Source organism: Quercus lobata, chromosome 5 (genome assembly GCF_001633185.2).
Source record: "Quercus lobata isolate SW786 chromosome 5, ValleyOak3.0 Primary Assembly, whole genome shotgun sequence".
NCBI lineage: Eukaryota > Viridiplantae > Streptophyta > Magnoliopsida > Fagales > Fagaceae > Quercus > Quercus lobata.
In genome coordinates this window covers 44,664,648-44,686,209 of record NC_044908.1, presented here as the reverse complement: position 1 = coordinate 44,686,209, position 21,562 = coordinate 44,664,648, and the positions used below count along the sequence as shown (strand labels likewise).

Sequence of the window (21,562 nt, the reverse complement as noted above, 5' to 3'; positions counted from 1 at the left end):
AGAAGGTCAGCTCATGTTGAGGACATCAAACTATGTCAGGCGAGGTATGGTAGGACCATCTAAATTCTCACCAAAATGGGAAGGACCCTTCATGGTATGGGAAGCATATGCAAGTTGATAGGCCAAGAATGTATTGACCCCTTGTGATGAATTAACTAATTAATAAGTTAAGTTAATTAATTAATCTGATTAACATGCAATATGTATGGTAGCACAAACAAATCACCAACTAAGTTAATATGTAGCAGAAAATAAAGTTGACACAGTGATTTGTTTATGAATGGGGAAAACCTCTAAAACAAAAACCCCACCGGGTGATTTTAAGGTCACCACTCCCGAGAATCCACTATTATCATAACAAACAGTTATAAGTAATGGAATCTCAGTACTTTATACCAACCTATAGTTGAACCCTTATCCCAATACTCAATTGGACTTGTTTTGTAATGATAATCTCTCATTTTCAATGCACGGCTCCCAATACGTGTCTAACTAATCGATGCACGGATCCCAATACGTGACTAACATACCAACTTGAGAAGGATGTTGGCTGCAAAGTTCTTTAGTTCATTAACACGATGAAGATCACAAAACTCCTTGGTTACAAAATCCTAGCTTACAAACGTAGCAGTTTCTTTAAGAGAAAGATGAACTAAGGCATATGTTTCCTGTTACAATATGCTTGTGAAAACTTTTTCATTCAGTTGCATCAGTTGTGATGGCCTTTAAAGTAATCCTCATATATGTTTAAGGTTGTAAGAAAGAAAACCTAAATAATTATACACGGATATGTGTGAAATCAGATTTGAAAAACAGATTTTTGTAAATCTTGATAGATAGGTTATTTATCGAGTAGCTGTCGAGCATCAGGCTAAAGATCCATTTTAAACCTCAATAGATGCTATCTATCGAGTTTTAAAATCCAGCACTTCTTCACTTGTTTCTCGGATGAATTTGCATGGCTTTAACACTTGGACTTAAACTCTTGTTCCTTGAAGTATTAAACACATCTTAGATCTCCCCAATTACAAGTAAAGTGCGTTTTGTCAAAGGATTAGCCAATTATAAATGACATATGTTCCTAACATGATTCACATATGTTGTAACACCCCAAACCCATACCAAGGATTTAGATGCACAACTTGTTTTTATAAATAATCAACAATAATATAATGGAATAGAGCATAATTAAATATCCACAAATATACTTCAAACCATCAAAATCTTTCCTATGAAATCCATAAAAAACAAAAGTTTAACAATATTGTCTCCAAATACAATCTCAAAAGGTTCCACAAAAGCCAAACTCACTATCCTAAGAAAATATACTAAAACAGTCCATCAACTAACATAGCTTCAAAAGAAGTCTTCAATCTATGGCTCCAATGATCTACCTCCAAAAGATATTGTATTGCTCTAATCTAAAAGGGTGGAGAAAAAAGGGGTGAGCTAGATGCCCAATAAGAGACTACATAACATGAGGATGTCTTTCAAAATAGAACATTAGTATCATTGACAAAATATAGTCTTTACAAAACATTTACAAATAGTTTTAACAGCAATATAAGATATTCTATAAAACTGTCGAGTCATTAAATAAAATAATAACCACTTTAGTTAGCCAAAATATACTATATAGGTAGAAACAATATATTATAGTAATAAACAATTTTTCCACTTCTAAAGGTTGATCACAATAAAACAATAGTTTGATATGGAAAACATTAAATATTAGCCAAACAAAGACATAAGCTGCTAAACACTCGGTGGGTGATTCCCATAGGGAACAATAACACTAACCTTATAGAGGCAACACTGGCTCCAAAGAGAAAACAATAACACTGGCTCCAAAGAGCAAACAATAACACTACACTACACCACAATAACACTACATTGGCCGAAGGCCAACACTTAACCCTGTGTTGGCAAAGGTTGTAGACTGTTTGAAAACGTTCTTACTTTATTACAATATTGTCAATACCAATCATATATCATATAACAAATACTTTCTCAAAAATATAGTTTTGAGTCATTCTTAACACTTACAGTTTCAAGGTAACACTTAAGAAATAATAAAATTTAGGTATGTGTACAAAGCATTGATAATGGTATAAGTTTTTGAAACTTCACTTTTGCAATTATGTATATATAAATATATTTTTACCAAGAATATATATGAATATACATGTCTTGAGAGACGTCATGTTCTGAAGTCCACTTACCTTTAATTGGTAATTCTCGTAGTCTAGATCCAAAATCAAATGAGCTTTTCCTCCACACCTAAAAATAAAGGAGTAACATAATTATATAATTAATCCACCTTGACGTAAACCATAAGGATGTAAGGGACTCTTTCTAATAATTTATTAGTCTATAAACATCTCTACAATCCTCTATAACATATTACTTCTCCTTACTACTATTATGTCTTTGAGGCTAATAGAGGTATTACCACACGTAAGGATATCATCTAATGAGAATATGCATGCTGGTGGTTCCCCAAGATTTTCATCAAGTCCTAATACGTTAATACCAATACAACCATTGTCTAGTTAAGTGTCAGATTTATATTTTCTTTGAGATTTCATATAACACTTCAACACCACCATGAACTACTCTATAAGATCCAAATATATCTATAGCATCCATAAAAATCTCTACCCGTATAGCAATCTATAGCATGTACTGAATGTTAGAAATTTAATCTAACATATATATAATATCCAAGGATTTTCCTACCCGTAAGCCATAGAAAAAACACAGTAGATTTACCAATTAATTCCTACCCGTAGGACTTAGTGAACTGAAGCATGTATTGATAAAAGTTTAGAAACTTGACCATGATATAGATTACAAGATTCAAAAGTCCAGCCCCACTACCATGCGTAAACTCTAGCAACTATCACTCAAGAGCTTATCGCCTAATTCAAGAGTTCATATGGGACTTAAAGCAAATCTATTAAATTACTCTAGCAACGTAGGTTATTTCCATTAGGGTTTGAGAGAGAGGTATACCTAACCACACGACCACACGGATGCAGGATTTGTTTCTTGTAATTTTTCCCTCTCTCTCTCTCTCTCTCTCTCTCTATTTTTTAGCAGGAAACCCTAACTTACTTACACGTTAAAACTATTTTCATTTGGGCTCAAATTTAAAACCCACTAAAAACTTAAATAAGCTTCCCAAGACTTTAATTCCCACTAAACTCATATTAAGGTTGTTTAGATGGGCTAGAACTCTAAAGAATTCCAATAACACTTAAACTCCTAATCCAAATAGGAAATCTCTTATCCTTTTCCTTAATTGATAAGGAGACTAAAAGTTTAATATGAATAATCCACAAAATAACTCTCACATTACATCTTTTATTTATTTTCTTTGTAGATATCATAATATAAAATAATATCACCTTCAAAATAAATTAAATTATTCATCGATTTCCCTTTAGAAGCAATAAAATTAAATTTAAGTGAGGTGGGTGTTACATATGTCCTAACAATCTCCCCCTTTGGCAATTCGTGACAAAACCACAACAAACAAATGAACATATGAAAGAAGTCATAAATCACTCAACTCATACTCACTTGTTGAATACAATAAAATCTAATCCTAACTCAAACTCTTGAAAAACTTTGCAAGAAGAGAGTTCATGGCAAGAAAGACTTTGACAACCTGTATTTCTAAAACACTTTGAACAAAACTCATCATGGCATCTTAGTGGGAAACAGAAATAAAAGATTGCATACAATAAATAAAAAGCATGTGTATAAAGAGAGAAAAGAAACAACACATGAAAAGATAGGTGAAAGAATGTAATAACAACCTCAATACATGTATAAAAAATGAGTACAAGTTTTGCTATCACAATGTAAGAGCAATGTATCTAAAATAGAAAGAAAAGAAAAGAAAAGATACAAAAATTCCTCACTACCTCCCTCATAAATAAAAAACACTCCCCTTAACAAGAATAATCTCCTATACTAACTCTCCCCCTAAGTACATGACTAGTCTCATACCCAAAACTACTTCCTCTTTTCGTCATAAATGACAAAGGGTAAGTCACTGAGAAGCAGTCATGTCCTCGTCACCGGAAGAGCTATCACCATCATTCTCATTAGCATCATCACTACCGAAGCCATCATCACTCTCATCCTCTGAAGCCTGTGGAGATGGAGATAGAGACACTGCGAAACCACCTATGACAGCCTGTCGTCGAGCAATACGATCAACACGGGTGTTCACCTGACACAACTCATCACTGAAAGTGTCAAGCGAGCATCCATGTGCACAAGCTGTACCATGATGGCCTCGAGAGTCACTCCACTTGTGGAAGGAAGAGCCAAGGTGGATGGAGCAGAAGAAGCCAGAGGAGTCGCCATCTCGGTTCGTGGTCGCTTCGGTTGAAGCTGGGCCTCGCTCCGTTGAATGGTCACTGTGTCTATGGAACACATGATAGAGAAGTGTGGAGACTTAGGACAAGAGACAGACGCATGACGGAGAATCGGCGTGATAGCAGGAGGGAAAATGAGCTTATTACGGGTTGTCGTATCCTTATAGACATTTGTAAGGGAGAGTATGAAGTGAGAGGGAAAATCTATAGTAAGTCCCTCAAGTAGGGATAGCAAAAATCGTGCACTAGTCTCAGTAATAGAGTTACAGTGAGACAAGGGATAAAGAACAAATGTCATCACCATATTAAGAAACCTTAGACCTTTTGCAAAGCCCGAGCATAAGGTGTTTTAACGGTTACCCCATGATGAAGGTGTCTTACAAAAGAAAGACGAGAGTTCGTCTTTGGACACAGTCCTAAGACGATCATAGTTGGGGTAGTTAGCAAACTCTACCCTTGGTATGTGTAGCACCTCAGATATAAGATCTGGATTGACTACAATGTACATACCTTGAACGCGAGTGATAAAATGAGGTATAGAGTAATCAAATCTGTGCATATTGGAGTAAAACTCTTGTAAGATCACGGAGGGACAAGTGATCGAGAGTCACATAGTGACTCCTAACCCCTACTGTAGATGACAGTGGGAAGGTCAGTATCAAAAAAGTCCGATAGGATGACTTGGCATTCTGAATGAATGCCTCATCAAGAAAAGTTCTCCAAGAAGTCCTTACGGGCTTTCTCATCACAGAACCGGATGTGAGAGGGGTAGAATCAGAAGTAGATGCCCTGGAACGAAAAGGGTTCCAAGACGGAGTAGACTTGCCCTTTTTATGTGCCATAGAGCAAACGAACCAGAGAGAGAGAGAGAGAGAGAGAGAGAGAGAGAGAGAGAGAGAGAGAGAGAGAGAGAGAAAAGTACCAAGCACAGATCAATATCAATAAGATAGACAAAAAAATGGTACGTATGCATGAAAATGTGACATGCAAAAGTAAAAACATCATGGGCTCAGCCCAATCCAATCCTACCAACACACATGATTTCAACATAGTAAACACACATCTATAATGCATGAAACATTGTGAAAATGCAAATGTGATGTAATACATGAACATTTAAGATCATTTAAACAAAACCCAACCCAAAAATTTCACAGAAACTTCATCAATTTTGAAAAACCCCAAAAGTTTTCAAAAACCCCAAAAGTTAGGTCAAAAGAGATGAAAGACATGATAAATGTAAGAGGGAAGATCATACTAGAGGAAGAAAACACACTTGAGGCTAAAGATTGAGTGGGGAAGATGAAGAGTGTGATTGAGAAGTGTTTGGGAGAGGGAGAGACATTAATCTGTCGAGAGAGATTGGATAAAATAAGAGAAAAAAAATCGCACTGAGCTATATATAGAAAACACGAAGCTCAATGGATCAAGAGGTATTTAGAGGTGTCGAGCTTTAATTTTCACCAGATGGAGTTGTCGAGGAGCTATCAAGAGGTGTCCATAGCTAAGTGACCTCGATGGATCGAGAAGCTATCGAGCATCTATCGAGCATACATAAAATTTCTTGATGGATCGAGAATTTGTAGAGAAGCTATCGAGACAAATTCTCAAAAACTTCGATGGATCAAAATTGCGATAACCGCTGTCAGGAAAGGAAGATCAAGAGGCTTGATAGATAGCCTAGTTGTCGAGAGGTATCGAAAGCTGTCGAGATTGCTCAAAAATAGTTTTTCAAAGAAGAGAAAAACATAGAGATGAATGCAATCAAGCATGCTACTCAACCAAAGATCCAAATAACATTTTAAGTTCTCAAGAACATCTCTCAACAAGAAAAAATTTCAAGCATATAGATCCAAAACACACATACATACACACAAAAAACAAGTCTAACCAATTTTATATTTCAAAAACAAGTTAAGACAGTTTAGTGAGTATACATTAACACATGTATTTCTTGTAATGACTAAATCACATTGTACTTGCATATGTATCAAGAGTAGCAAAGAATGTTGCGTGTTGTGTGTGAAAAACATTGCAAGATTGCATGAGTGTCTACATGTTATGACAATTTGAGATATAAGAAGATTACTTTAACTCACACACAATCATAACTGCTTGATGGGGACTATCACCTTTGTAGTACATCCTATAACTCCCACATCTCTTAGAAGACACGCTTGCAATCATATATAAAGCATTTTGATTCTTTTTGCTTTTATTTTTCTTTGCATATTTTCTTTTGTAAAGCATATCATGCATGGGCATTTAAGAGAAAGAAAAGAAATACCCAATGATGTTAAGCTTTTGACATTACACTTTTGCTATGCCGAAGCATACAGATGTCATTTCATGAATAGCGGGCAACAGTGGTGTGATGGTTATTTATGCCTTTCTCGTCAAAAAGAGTGATATGAGTGTTAAGTACAAGAGATTACTTAATCTTATTCATCACAAACATGAGGCACAAAGCTCACTTGCTTAGAAAATACAAAGTTTAGAAAATTTTGTTTCAATAGCCATCCAAGGTACACAAGTACTAATGTACACAAACACACACTGTTTTTGTATTTTTCTGATTTTTCAATTTTTTTTATGAAAAAAAAAAAATTCAAACACAATTGAAAACAACACAAACAAAAACATGTTAAACAAAGCAAAGCATAAAACTAGATGCAAATGCATGAGGAAGAAGGAGGAGAAGAGGAGATCAATTCATGGAGATAACACCAATGTTTTGGCAAAGGAATTCAAATCGTATGCTATCAAGAGGTTTAGTGAATAAATCAGCCTTCTGATCATCAGTGTGAATGAACTCAAGAGTAAGAATACCATCTTCAACAAGCTCCCGAATGAAGTGATTTCGAATCTCTAGGTGTTTAGTTCAAGAATGTTGAACAGGATTCTTAGAGATGTTGATGGCACTGGTATTGTCACAATAGATGGTAAGATGTTCTTGGTGAATACCATAATCAAGGAGGAGTTTTTGCATCCACAAAAGTTGGGTGCAACAACTATCGGCAGGGATGTATTCAGCCTCTGCAGTGGATAATGAGATGGAATTCTAGTTTTTGCTCATCAAGGAGACGAGATTATTACCAACATAAAAACAACTTCCCAATGAACTCTTTCTATCATCAACATTCCCAGCCCAGTCTGCGTCAGAATACCCAGCTAAGACATCATTTGTGTCCTTGCTGTACCACACACCAAAGTTGATAGTGGTTTTGACATACTTTATGATTCTTTTCAAAGCAATCATATGAGACTCTTTGGGATTAGCCTAATATCTAGCATACACTCCCACAGTATAACTAATGTCAAGTCTACTAGCAGTAAGATAAAGAAGACTACCTATCATGCTTCTATATAGAGACGAATCAACACTTTTACCCAACAAATCAACAGTGAATTTAACATTTGGGCTCATAGGGGTTCTAACAGAACTAGCAGATTCCATACCAAACATTTTCACAAGATTTTTAGCATATTTAGATTGAGATAGGAATATACTTGACTCTTGCTGATGGATCTGCAACCCAAGGAAGTGATTCAACTCTCTAATCATGCTCATCTCAAACTCAGCCTGCATGAGTTTAGAGAAACTATGAGCAAGGTCATCCTTAGTTGACCTGAAGATGATATCATCAACATAGACTTCAGCAACTATCAGCTCATCGTCTTCCCTTTTGATGAAGAGAGTTTGATTAGCTTTTCCTCTTGTGAACCCATGTGACATCAAGTATTGTGTGAGCCATCATACCAAGCTCTATGGGCTTGCTTTAAACCATAGAGTGCCTTCTTGAGGTACAACACAGGATCTAGAAAGTGTGGATCAATGAATCCTTTTAGTTGAGCCACATAGACATCTTCTTTAAGGAACCCATTCAAGAAAACAGTCTTTACATTCATTTGGTAGAGCTTGAACTTCAAGTGATATGCCAGGGCTAGGAGAATCTTGATGGACTCCATACGGGCTACTGGTGCAAATGTCTCATCATAGTCTACTCCTTCCATTTGAGAGTATCCTTGGGCCACAAGACGAGCCTTGTTGTAGATTACATTACTATTCTCATCAGTCTTGTTACGGAAGATCCACTTTGTGCCAATGATGTGCTCACCTTCTGGTTTTGGTACTAGAGTCCAGACATCATTCCTTTGAAACTGAAGCAATTCATCATGCATAGCCTCAACCCAGCTTTCATCCTGAAGAGCTTCCTCAATCTTGGTGGGTTCAACTTGCAACAAATAACAAGAATATGACACAAAGTTAGCAACACATTTATCAACTGTACGCTTCCTTAGTGTAAGTTCATTCGTGTTTCCCATAATAACTTCGTGTTGAATCTTTTACAACACTTGGAGTGTCGGGAGTACTTGGAGATGCGGGCTCTTGATCAACAATTTCTTGAACATCCTTGGGCTTGGGAGGAAGAATTTCTTTGGGGATTTCCTCACTAATTTTCTTAGAACTAGACTCTGAAGCTTCATCAATCACAATATTTGCAGTTTTCATCACCTTTCCGGTCCTTTTGTTGTATACTCGATAAGCCTTGCTTGTAGAGGAGTATCCCAGAAATATTCCTTCATCACTTTGGGAGTCAAATTTTCAGACATTCTCTCTATCCTTGAGAATTAAACAAGTACTTCCAAAGATTTTGAAATACTTAGCATTTGGCTTCCTTCTCTTCCATAACTCATAAGGAGTCTTCTTAGTACCAGGTCAGAAATACACCCTATTAACTGTATGGCATGCAGTGTTGATGGCTTTTCCCCACAAGTTTCTAGCCACATCCTTGTTGTGCAACATGGCTCTAACCATCTCCTGAATAACCCTGTTCTTTCTTTCTACTGCACCATTCTGCTAAGAAGTAATAGAAGCAGAGAATTCTTGAGATATACTTGATCTAGTGCAAAAGGACTCCACGTAAGAGTTCTCAAATTCTTTATCGTGGTCACTTCGAATTCTATCAATATTTAAGCTTTTCTCATTTTGCAATCTTGTGCACTAGGCTTTAATGTGCTTAGGAGCATTTGACTTGGATCTTAGAAGAATGACCCAAGTGTACTTAGTGAAGTCATCTATCACAAATACGATGTATCTCTTTCCCCAAAGAGACTTAGTTCTGGTTGGACCTATGTGATCCAAATGTAGTAGCTTCAATGGTCTAGATGTAGCGGATGTTTGAGTGCCCGGATGTTTAGTTTTCGTCTGTTTTCCAAGCTGACATGGTCCACACACCACATTGTTCACTCTACTGAGTTTTGGTATTCCTAAAACTGATTCATGTTTAGATACAATTGAAAGATGTTTGTAACTAGCATGTCCTATCCTTTGGTGCTATAGATCTTTGTTTGGCAAAAGAATGCTATTGCATACAATATCAGCATCAAGGACTAAACCATAACAATTGTCTAGAGTGCGAACACCACTTATGAGTTTCTTTCCAAACTCATTCAACACAAGGAATTTCCCTTTCGATAACAGCACCATAAAGTCTTGATCACATATCTGACTTATGCTTAATAGGTTCACTCTCAGACCTTCTACATATAGCACATTTGCAATGTTTGGTAGTCCAGGTAGAGAGATGGTTCCCTTTCCTTTAATCTGTGATTTGCTCCCATCACCGAAAGTGACATTACCACCTTTCTTAGACTCGAAAACCTTAAAGAGAGATCGGTCTCTAGTCATGTGTCTTATGCAGCTGCTATCAAGGTACCATAAACATGTGTCCATAACCTTAAATGCGGACTTCATCATGAAGCACACCTCATGCTTAGATGAAAAATCAGTAGGAATTGTGTTTTCTCTCATCTGCAATTTATGAACAAAACTTTTATCTTTCACTCTACTCAGACAAACTCCTCCGCACATTTTCATTCTGAGACAGTCTAGTTTCTTCTTTGTCATGCTAAGATCTTTTCCAATAATCATCTTAATGGATTTCAAATAACTTTTAGACTTAATCAAGTAGAGATTAGAAAAACAAGATGTATTTGAAAACAAAGATCTTTTCATGTTGGTTGTAGCCATGAAACAGGGGTCAATAGATCACACAACAAAGATTAACCCTAATCAGAGTGTGCTTGCTTTGATACCACTTGAAAGGCCAAGAATGTATTGACACCTTGTGATGAAATAACCAATTAATTAGCCAAGTTAATTAATTAATCTGATTAACATGCAATACAAGTGGTAGCACAAACAAATCACCAACTAAGTTAATATGCAACGAAAAATAAATTTGACACAGTGATTTGTTTACGAATGGGGAAAACCTCCAAGGCAAAGACCCCACCGGGTGATTTTAAGGTTACTACTCCCGAGAATCCACTATTATCACAACAAGTGGTTACAAGTAAAGGAATCTCAATACCTTATACCAACCTACAGTTGAACCCTTACCCCAATACCCAATTGGACTTGTTCTGCAGTGACAATCTCTTATTTTCAATGCACGGCTTCCAGTACGTGACTAACCAATCAATGCATGGATCCCAGTACATGACTAACACACCAACTTGAGAAGGATGTTGGTTGCAAAGTTCTTCAGTTCATCAACACGATGAAGATCATGAAGCTTCTTGGTTACAAAACCCTATGGCGTACAAATGCAGCAGCTTCTTCAAGAGAAAGATGAATTAGGGCATATGTCTCCTATCACAATATGCTTGTGAAAAACTTTTGCATTAAGTTGCATCAGCTGTGACGGCCTTTAAAATAATCCTTATATATGTTTAGGATTGTGAGAAAAAAAAGCCTAAACAATTATACATAGATATGTGTGAAATCAGATCTGAAAAACTGATTTTCGTAAATCTCGATAGATAGATTATCTATCGGGCAGCTATTGAGCATTGGGCTGAAGATCCCTTTTAAACCTTGATAGATGCAATCTGTCGAGCTAGCTGTCAAATTTTAATATCCAGCACTTCTTCACTTGTTTCTTGGAAAAATTTGTATGGCTTAAACATTTGGACTTGAACTTTTATTCCTTGAAGTATTAAACACATCCTAGATCTATCCAATTACAAGTAAAGTGCATTTTGTCAAAGGATTAGCCAATTCTAGATGACATATGTTCCAAACGTGATTTACATATGTCCCAACACAAGTGAGTATTAATGTTTAGCCCAGATGGATGAAAAAGATTTAATGGACCTTAATAATGACAAGTGGTTGAAACATTATTATGCATATGAGATATTGTGCAATCATTCCTTTTCTTTCCTCTAAGTGACCACCCTCGCAAGGGATATGTCACAAGAAAGCATTGTAGCACACTTGTAATTCATGATTAAAAGCAAAAATGGAAAGTAATGAAGATCATGAAGCATTAGCAAAATATATTGTATCATAAAGCATAATAGTAGCTGTAATAGATGTAGCATAATAGATTACAAGCCCAAAATATATAAGTCATATTAGACTTATCAAAATAAGTGCTAGAGAAATAAAGTGTACTATGTAGAGAAAGGAGGGAAAGAAGTAAACATGGGGGAAGGAAATAAAGCTACATAATAGATAAAAGTCCAATAAAAGGCCTGAATTAAGAGTTTGGTCCTTGAAGTGGCTAGAGCTAGTAACGCCAGAAAGAAGATGCTCGCGACGTGCCTCTAAGTCTGTCACTTCCTTATTCAAACTCTTGATGCGAGCATCTATAGAGTCCATAACAAACTAGACCTTCTTTGTGAAGAGCGCTCGAGCAGTCTCTTGTAGGTGGTCCAACAGAAACTCTACAGCAAATCCAACTCTAATCAACTCCTGAACCATAGCCCTCCACTGCAAGATCCTCCCCGTAGATACGGTGTTGATGAAGTTATGCTCAATGTCATTCATCATGCTTCCCAACAACTTGAGGAAGTGTTCCCTCGTAGAACGACTGAAGAGTAATCCCTGCATAAAATCTCTGCGGCTGTTATAGACTGCCTCCAAATGGGTGACACACTCGTCAGGGACTTAGAAGTGATGAAATTCAACATAGAGAACTCCGACACCCTAGAATTCTATAGGATCAAGGTCATTAGTCTTGGCCTAGTCGAATCAGGTAAAGAAGGTAGTGGTCTCACTCACAGAGTTAGGAATGGTGGCAGAACTACTACCAACCTCAAACCGAGAGGACAGAGCCACCTCAGCATGAGACGGACCTGAAAAGGAACACAAGGTACAACATAAGTCTTTAATGCAACGATGAAGGCTTTAATTGAAAAAAGTATGAGGGTAAGGAAATTACTAGGACCCACAAGAGTAGGGGCCATAGGTACTGCAAAACAGGAGTTGTAGGCATCATGGGGTCTGCTATAGTCTTAGGATCCTCGGGTATATCCGTGATTGGAAGGCAAAGATAGCATGTGAAGTGGATGAAGGGACATATTGAGAAATAGCATGTGAAGTAGATGAAGGGTCATAATAAGAATGAAGGACACATACCCATAACCTCGGCCTCCTGCGCATCACCATCACCATCCTCGTCAAAATCAGAAACTAATGTCTTCATGACAGGTTCATCCTCGGAGTCCTCAAGGACCTCCTTTGACTCCCCATCTAAAGACAAGTCCGAATCAGGTCCTCAGGTGGTAAACTAGGGATTGAAGATGGAGTGACCACCAAGGAAGAACAATCCTTCACGGCTTGGGAAAGGGCAATTAAGGCGTCACTAGCAAATATGACTAGAGGAGTAGCTGAAGAGGTACTCTCGGTCTGGGATGTGCCTGTAGGAGTAATTTCCTTTTGAGGAGTGGGGAATTCAACAAGAATAGGAGCAGACTCACCACTAAAAACTTTCCTGGCGTAGGTACTCTCCTCGGCAGGAACAGGCTTAGATGGAGGGATTAGAGCTTTGGCAGGAGCTTCTTTTGCAGTGGCAGCAAAAGCAGAAGCCATAGCCTCAACCACGACATTTGCCCTGTTAAAGAAGCCCTCCATAAATGCACTAGCAGTCGTAGAAACCTCCTCACTCATGGGGTGATAAACAGAGAGGGGTTTGGGATCAACCTAAAAGAAGAGTATTTAAGTAGAGAAAGGAAAAACAAACATGCAAAGAGAGAGAGAGAGAGAGAGAGAGAGAGAGAGAGAGAGAGAGAGAGAGAGAGAGAGAGAGAGCACATGGCAATATGTGATAATGACAAAAAATGAAGATGCATTCAAAGGAAATGAGTGTACCTCAAACTTGGGCTCATCAAGTAGTATAGTGTGAGTGGCTGAAATGTCCTCCTTGTGCTTAGACTATCAATGGAGAAGAAAAGAAATATATATACGGAGTTAACCGTAGGAAAGCCCTATAAATAATTAAAATAAAGAAAGAATGAAATTTAGGGATAACATACTCTCCTCACGGCAGTGGCAGATGGGGCTGGTGGAGATGTCTTCCTTGTACTGCCACGAGTCCTACTAGAAGAAGGAGCATCCATGGATGGCCTTGGAGTAGAAGGCTTGGGCTTGCTTATAGTAGAATGCCTACTGGAACAGGTACGAGAAGGAGGAAGAGAGCTCTTGAAAATTATGTTGCCTATAGGGGGAAGGCCTCCCACATACGAAACAAGATCAGAACAAGTCTTGAAAGAGTCATCATCTCTCTTGGTAGACTTGGGCTTGGCGGTCTGAGACACCAAGCCCTTCTTCGTAGGTATAGGAAGGTTTACCACCTTTACTTTCTTCTCCCAACCTAGAGGAAACTCACTAGCATATAAACACCATTCCTTCTCCTTCTCCTGCAACTCAAATATAGCAGACCTACTCTACTGCCTAACATACACTACCACAGACTTGGTGAGAAGCAACAATCATGGGTTGGCAGAAATAATGGCATGAAGGCCCTTAAGAGGGATGAGAGTAAACCCATAGCCACTAAACAATTCCTGGCCAAAAGAAATCATCATGGCCTGCCAATTCTTGTGCATCAGAGTAGTGCAAAGGCCTTTTCTCTGGGAACTCGGAATAGTGACTGTGAAGCGCCTGCTCTAAAACTCAAAGGTACTAGGGTGCAAGAAAGACTGGACAAAAGTGGTAGACTCTAAGATAGTAGTGAAGTCATTGGGTATGTCCTAATTAAGCCCAAATTGCCTCTTTACTCTGTTGGTAGAATAATGAACATAGCGGATACCCTCATCAACCAGATAAGGCAACCAACCAGCATTGGTGGCTGCCAAGTACATAATTTCCCTCTCATCAAAAGCAGTCAACGAGGTGGTGGTCCCAACGACGAGCATATAGGGGCCCATGGCTGAATTAGTGCAAGTGAACTGACTGCTTAAATCCCTATAAGCTCTCCAAGAAAAGCCTACTCCTTTAGCAAAGAACTCAACGACAGGATGCCTAAACGGCTTCAACCCAACCCGGCGGTAAGTCAACTAAAAATCAGAAGCAAAATAGCCACAAAAGTTAGTAATCACTCTTGGACAAGACTGGTACTTCTCCTTGAAAAAATGGACTGACTTGCAATTGGCCAATTGCTAGCACAACACTTCCATAGTAGGTGTTGCAATATGGTACTGTGGGCGGAGGTAGTAATTATATGGCAGGAACTTGCCTACCTCTCATCGCTCTGCAAAATATTCAGTTGTATATACAAATGACCCAGACACATAGGGGCCAATGGCAGACTCACCTCGGTAGAAATCTTTATGGCTAACCAAAAGTAAAGGGTTTTTATATGATAATGGGGATGAGAACCAAAAATGAACTTACAAAGCCAAAACACGACAAAGGCCACATAGCTGACGACGGTGGAAGCCTTGGAGAAAGCCCCAACCCAATGAGATAACTTTGCGTTCCCATTCATCCCTTTCCTTAAATCAGCCTCCACGGCCTCCGCCTCGGCAGATTGCTCAATAACATTCGGATCCGTATCGCTAAGAATGGGTAGCAATAGTTGGTTCGCCACATCCTCCAAGGTCATGGTGATCTCGTCGCAAGAAAGGAAGAAGGTATGGGTGGTGCTACACCACCGGTAGACTAAATGGCGAAGGTTGAACAAATCCCGATAGTTGGATAAAAACCGAGAAGAAACGATGGCCTTCAACACACCGGGCTACTGCAATGCCGTCATGAAACCCACATTGAACAACTCTGTGTCCACCCATTCTTTCCAACCCAAAGAAGTACCTGACCCAAATTTGAAGAACATGGGCATGAGTAGTGAAGTTCCTTGGTGAATATCAAGGTCAGGAATGGTGGAAACCAAAGGGGCCTAAGAAACCTCCGTGTCACAATGGCAAATGGAAAGCCACACGCAGCCCAATGGCAAAGGCAAATAATCATCGGGTACTATGGGGAAATGGATATAGATGTCGTACCATGGGTTAATGAGAGGACACTCACTACCCAGATCTTGACCCCCCTCCTCCTCCTTCTCTTCAGAGTGGTCCAATTTGGAATGGGGAGCCTCTTCACCCATGGTCTTGGTAGGTGGATCGTTGGCAACAACCTCTTTCCCCATTCGGTTGGATGAACCATCACCTTTTGTTGGCAACATGAAGGATTGTTTGAATAGAGAAGATGGGTAATGAGGTTTTGGGGAAGACGAGATGGTGAAGGGAAAGGAAAAGAGGAGTTATGAGAGAATGATGAGAAAGAAAAAAGCCAAAGGACTAAGGACAATAAAAGTGACACGAAAGGAAGCAACGGGTCAGTCGTCAAAGGAAGCATCGTATTAATGAAGCGGAGGCTGTGTTCCAGAATAACTGCTAAACTGGGAAATTCAAAGAGACAGGCCTGTCCATAGGAGGAAAGGAAATAAGGCGGGGTCCACTATTTAAAAAACTCATGAAAAAATTATTACATAAGTATTCGCATAGGAATTGCAGGAGCAATTTAAATGCTCAGGGGGTTGAATGCTGATGCCCACTTTTGACAAAGGGCCTAATAACAAAAGAAGCCCAACAATATGAAGAAAGTGAGAAGAGAAAATAATAAAGCAAGCCCAACAGGTCGGAATGGCAGGAATGATGGCTAGCAGGTTTATAAGGATAATAAGAGGTAAAGAAGAAGTAAATAAGCTGAGCAAACCCAAGGAATAAAGTAGTAAGCCAATGAGAATAATAAGAGGTAAAAAGGAGGTAAATGAGCCAGGGAAGCCCAGAAAACGAATTAGTAAATTAATTGGGTTGGCTTAAGGGCCAACAAGCCTGAAAAAATAATAAGAGGTAAGGATGTGGTAATTGGGCCGAGGAAGCCCAAGGGATTTAGCAAAAGGCTCATGGGAGTAAAAGAGGTACAGAAAAAGTAAATGGGGCAAGAAAGCCCGATGAATGAAATGGGTTGGCACAGTAGGAATGTTGGCCAATAAAGCCCAAAAGAGGTAAAGATGTGGAAAGTGGGCCAGCATGGTAAGAGCATCAACCCATAAGCCCACAGGTAACAAGAAATAAAGGAGTGGTAATGCTATAGTAGGAACAATGAAGTGGCATGGCAGGATCCACATCCAAGATGCCTATAGACACAAGAAATAAGAGAACATGGGCTAGGAAGGTGAGGGCCTTCACCCAAGCAATACCCAATCTAGGGAAGAAGTGAAAGGTAGGGAACATGAGCCCAAAGCCCATATTTCCTTTACGCTACAAGAGTTAAACACCCATCAGAACATATAGCAGAATCAGACAAACATGGAGGCAACAGAAATGGCGTGAAGGCTAGAAAGGAACAGATTTAGATGGAAGTGGAGCATACACAAAGGGCCCAAGCACCACGTGCTTGTACCCAGCCAATACATAGGAGGTGGGCCACGGGTCAAGGGTATCAGAGGGTGTGGTGGCGAGAAAGAGGGGGTTTATTTTTGGGTTCCCGCTCAAACTTCTTTGGGAGAAATGTCCTGCTGGAATGGAATTTCACCCAAAACAAGTAATAATGAGCTGGGACCACTTGATGCATGCCATAGAGGTAGGTGAGGGAAAGGCTTAATCCTTATCCAGATGAGAGTAGTGAGAACAGAGAGAGGTAAGAAACAAGACAAGCCATTTTTTTTTTTTTTTTTTTGGGAATGAGGAGTGATGCAACCAACACATTCAGTGCAATAGTAGTGGTTGGGCAGGCTAGTGGGCATTCTTGGAAGGACAACCCTAAGGAGCCAAATGCAGTTGAGGGGTAAAAATGGTAAATCCCATCATGGTAGACAGTATAAAGGGTGGTAGTTGTGAACAGTAAGGGATCTTCAGGAACCAAAAAAAAAAAAAAGAGGTATCACTATTAGGGAAAGAAGTGGAGGTAGAACAAGGAAGAAGAGGAGAGAAAAGAAAAGAAAACACAACAAAACCAAAGAAAAGCATGAGTGATAAGAATAGAGGCATGCATTAATAGGCTACCCATTTCTCTCCCTTTTGATAGACCTACTCTTTGAGAAATTAAGAGTTAAAGTTTAAGCCATCTGGGTCCTTTTTCCAAAGTGCGTAATCTCTATGGCAAAAGTCTTCTTTGAGATTACTCGCATTGGAGATCAGTTCCTTTTTTGGACTTGCATTTGTTGAGAAGAATAAGCACATTTCTTTGGTAGAAAAGTTTTACTTTTGTGATTGATGAACGATTAACTTGTTACCTTATTATTGAATTGTTTATTGCATCATTGTTCCCTGCGGTTGTATTATTCTACCATGACCTCGTTGGATTTTCTTTTTTCCTTTATTTAAGCGTTAGTATTACTTGTCAAATGTTATAGTTATTCAGCCATGTTGTATTTCCTACTGTAATACTTGTAGTAGTTGTTTCTGCTATGGGCACGTCGTATACTCAATACTCCAGCCAAGGTACGCCTATATTGGGATGACCCAACTTGTGCATAGACTATCTTGAGGCATGTTTCACTTAGGCCAACCCCAGCTCTCCTACCTTACAATCATGGGCCGTGATACAGCAGAAGAAGTCAAAGCCTAACACACAAAAGGCCCACCACACTCATCACTCCCACCAACCCCTAAATTTAAAGCACCAGCTTTTCCCAAAGTTTGAAATAGGGTCTGGGTTGATGATTCTCTTTGATCATTTGTCAACCTTCATTAAATTTCCTTCCGTTCATATTTTCTCCACTACTACTATATAAACCCTCATCTCCTCCATTCTAAGACACAAAAACACCATTTCCTCTTCCCTCTTGAGTTCTAGTGAAGTAGAGTAGTCTTGTCATATCTTGGTCTTCCTAAAACTCAAGGTATTGAGTGAGACTCACTTTCCCTCTCTTAGCTCTTTTTTTCTACTCCACCTTGAGGACCTCTACCAAGAGTTTTCTCCTCCACCGTGTGGATCTTATATGAAGATATAATCCCTTTTCTTAAATTATATTTTATGTTGCTATGATGAGAATTTAAGATTAAAGCATGATAGTAATTATTTAAATTTCTTGAATATGTTTGAATGTTTTTAAATTTTTCTATGCGTTCTTCACATGTTCTTGGTTGTTCATCACATCTTCATGCATGACACTAGCTTTGATCTTAAATCCACGTTAAAAATATGAAAAATATGTTTGTTTCATAATTCTCTCAAATCCTTGAATCTAGGATATCACCATCCACACACATTCACTAGAATTTATTTTTTAATCCAAATGCAATGATTAGTTAACTGAATTAGGGTTTATCACATGCACACACAATAAAATTCAACATGCAAATTGATTGATAACATATTGGATGATATGATATGAATGTTGGCCACCATAGTTTAGAAGATTGGTTTCACCGGGCAAGATGGGTGCCTAATATCTTTCCATCTTGTAACATAGCATCTAAGCTTAGATCAAGGGTTAATAGATTGTAACTAGGAAATAAAGCCATGTACTTTATCTTAGATTGTATCTAAGACCAAAGCCATATAATTTCTTATGATCAATGTAAATTCATTTGCAGATCAATAAAATGAGGAATTTTTTAATTTTGGTTTTCTTATTTATTTCAATAATTAAATAAGTGGCGACTCCATTGTAAAATCCTTAATCTAAAGGGGAAAATATAATCAGTAGAACCTCCATTTTGAGAGGTAATAATATGACTCCACCAATTCACATGGGTTTGGCCCAACACCAAAATACGGGCCAAGGGCACGGTCTCTCACACTCTGGTAGTAAGATCAAAATGTCCTTTCCTGAGGGGACGCTATATTCATGGTTCTTAGACCATTATAAAACGAGGTGGTGACTCCCCCCCATTGTGTCCACACCCAAGGTTTCTAAAAAATAATCACCATGAAACTACACGAAACTACATAATATATATATTGTGAGCATAACAACATTGTTCCAAAAACCTGAAAAGCCAACCCAAGCCATATGACAATCCACCACAAAGACGGAAATGTAACATAGACATTATACCACCATAAAGACAAGTCAGAACCCATGAACCACTAGCATGATATGTACCTTTTTTGGCATGTGTTCTATTGGCCTTGCCTAGCCTCACCTACACCCTCAAGGATTTACCTATCCCTTTTATGGGCAGCAGGGGTTAATGCGCCTTGTAGTACCTCTCTTGCATGTGGTCTCTTGGCCTTGCCTAGCCTTACCCACACACTCAAGGCTTTACCTGTGTCAGGCAAAGTGAGAGCCTCCAACTTGACTTGTCGTCACAAAGATGGGGTAATCACACGTCACAAAGACATCATCACAAAGACAGGGTAATCACTGACATCATAGCACAAGGGAAAACCCACATCAAAAGCCCACAAGTTAAATGTATTAAAAATATATAGTTTACTTCCAAGTAGTTTCATAAGATATTTGAATAACCAAATATCCACAATTTTCTCAAAGTCCTCAAAACCATTTCTTGTCAAAAATGTTTTGCATCAACTTTCCCAATTATCAAAGCATCTTTAAATTTTGCAAATAATGCAATAAATCCATAAAATTCATTCTCAAGAATTTAATCAAAGATGCTAGTCTTTTCCATGCTAACAAATTATGCATTTCCCCATATGCAATAAGAAACATGATGCACTTTCAATGCCTCACATGTTTTCCGTAAATGATTAACAATAATAGTACACATAGTAAATTTTAGGAAAACCATGAATAATGTTCCAAAATGGTTTTAAACATAAAACAATTGAGTGCAATAATGATTCATTTTCAAAAATCCCATTAAGAAGCCACTTACCTCGCAACCCGCAAAGCCTAATTCCTCAAGCTCCAAATGAGATTAGCTAGAACCTAAACAATATCAAGCAAACCTATCACGATAAGCATAAGGCTTGACATAGCATATAGCTACGAATTATAAATTGCTAAATAAGAAATTAATTAGGCAAGCCTATGTATTTACCCTCACAAATAATGTATTCCACTTCCAAAGTTTTTCAACAAGTTAATTTACAAGGCATAGACTCCAATTTATAGACTTAAATCATTCATGTGTTCTCACTAACATTAAAACCTCAACACTTAATAAGTAGTTCTCACAAAGTTTACACAACGTTGTCAAGAGACCCATGAAACCAAAATCACAATATCCTCCAAGACAAATATTATAAATCTTTAACTAGCTCCAAATAAACCCAATAGCAATGGAAAACTTTGATTTACCAACTATCACATGACATAACTCAAAACTCCTAAATTTCTGCCATAACAAACCTTAGATAGCTATCATTGTAAAAACCATAAACTCACTTATCAAATAAGCCTACCAAATCAAAAACCCATATACATAATCTCAAGATTATCTCCCAAGAAGCTCAAAAATTACATGAATATCATTATCAAAGCTTAGATAAAAGAACCTCAAGAAAAATATAAAACCCACCAAAAAGATTATGAACTTTTACCTCATATAAAAGATATGGAGGTGCTTGCGGGAAAAATGATGGTAGAGATGGTGGTGAGGAGGTACACCGGTGGGAGAGTGTGAGGGAGTGAGAGAGGAGTGTGTTTGTGTGTTTGTGAGAAAATAAAAAAGAAAACAAGTTGAGAGGACCACTTAGTTCACCGGCCAGCCAAGAGAGTGAGGGAGATAATGTGATGTGTGGTGGGGAACAATTTGGGTTGGTGGGGCACGTGGGAGCCAAAAAAATATGACCTTTGTCTCTTTTTTCTTTTTAGTTGAATTGGGCTGGGGCGTTACATTGCCGCTGCTCATGGTGCTGTTGCTCAAGTTTGATTTGGGGAAGAAAACGATCTCGAGCCAAGTTCAATCATATTGGTTTTTAAATCTAGGTTTGACTTGTGATTTTTGTATTTCAATCAAAT

The 21,562-nt window shown here is 38.3% G+C and overlaps 1 protein-coding gene and 1 long non-coding RNA gene across 3 annotated transcripts; both read right to left on the bottom strand.

Annotated features, from left to right (window-relative positions):
- Positions 1–1,182: 1,182 nt before the first annotated feature.
- LOC115993108 lies at positions 1,183–21,252 on the bottom strand. 2 transcript variants are annotated; one of them, XR_004092779.1, is made up of 5 exons: positions 21,142–21,252; positions 20,475–20,527; positions 19,739–19,999; positions 2,223–2,280; positions 1,183–1,421 (listed from the first exon to the last, which is right to left on the bottom strand). It is a non-coding gene; the product is annotated as an uncharacterized LOC115993108 (long non-coding RNA). The 2 variants fall into 2 exon arrangements; XR_004092778.1 differs by lacking the exon at positions 1,183–1,421 and having other exon boundaries at positions 1,619–2,280.
- Positions 11,750–18,633, bottom strand: LOC115993107. The gene is made up of 4 exons (XM_031117387.1): positions 13,719–18,633; positions 13,555–13,617; positions 12,466–13,386; positions 11,750–12,288 (listed from the first exon to the last, which is right to left on the bottom strand). The coding sequence occupies exons 1-3, from the start codon at positions 13,800–13,802 to the stop codon at positions 12,937–12,939; spliced, it is 597 nt and encodes a 198-aa protein (XP_030973247.1). The 5' UTR covers positions 13,803–18,633; the 3' UTR covers positions 11,750–12,288; positions 12,466–12,936.
- Positions 21,253–21,562: the final 310 nt, after the last annotated feature.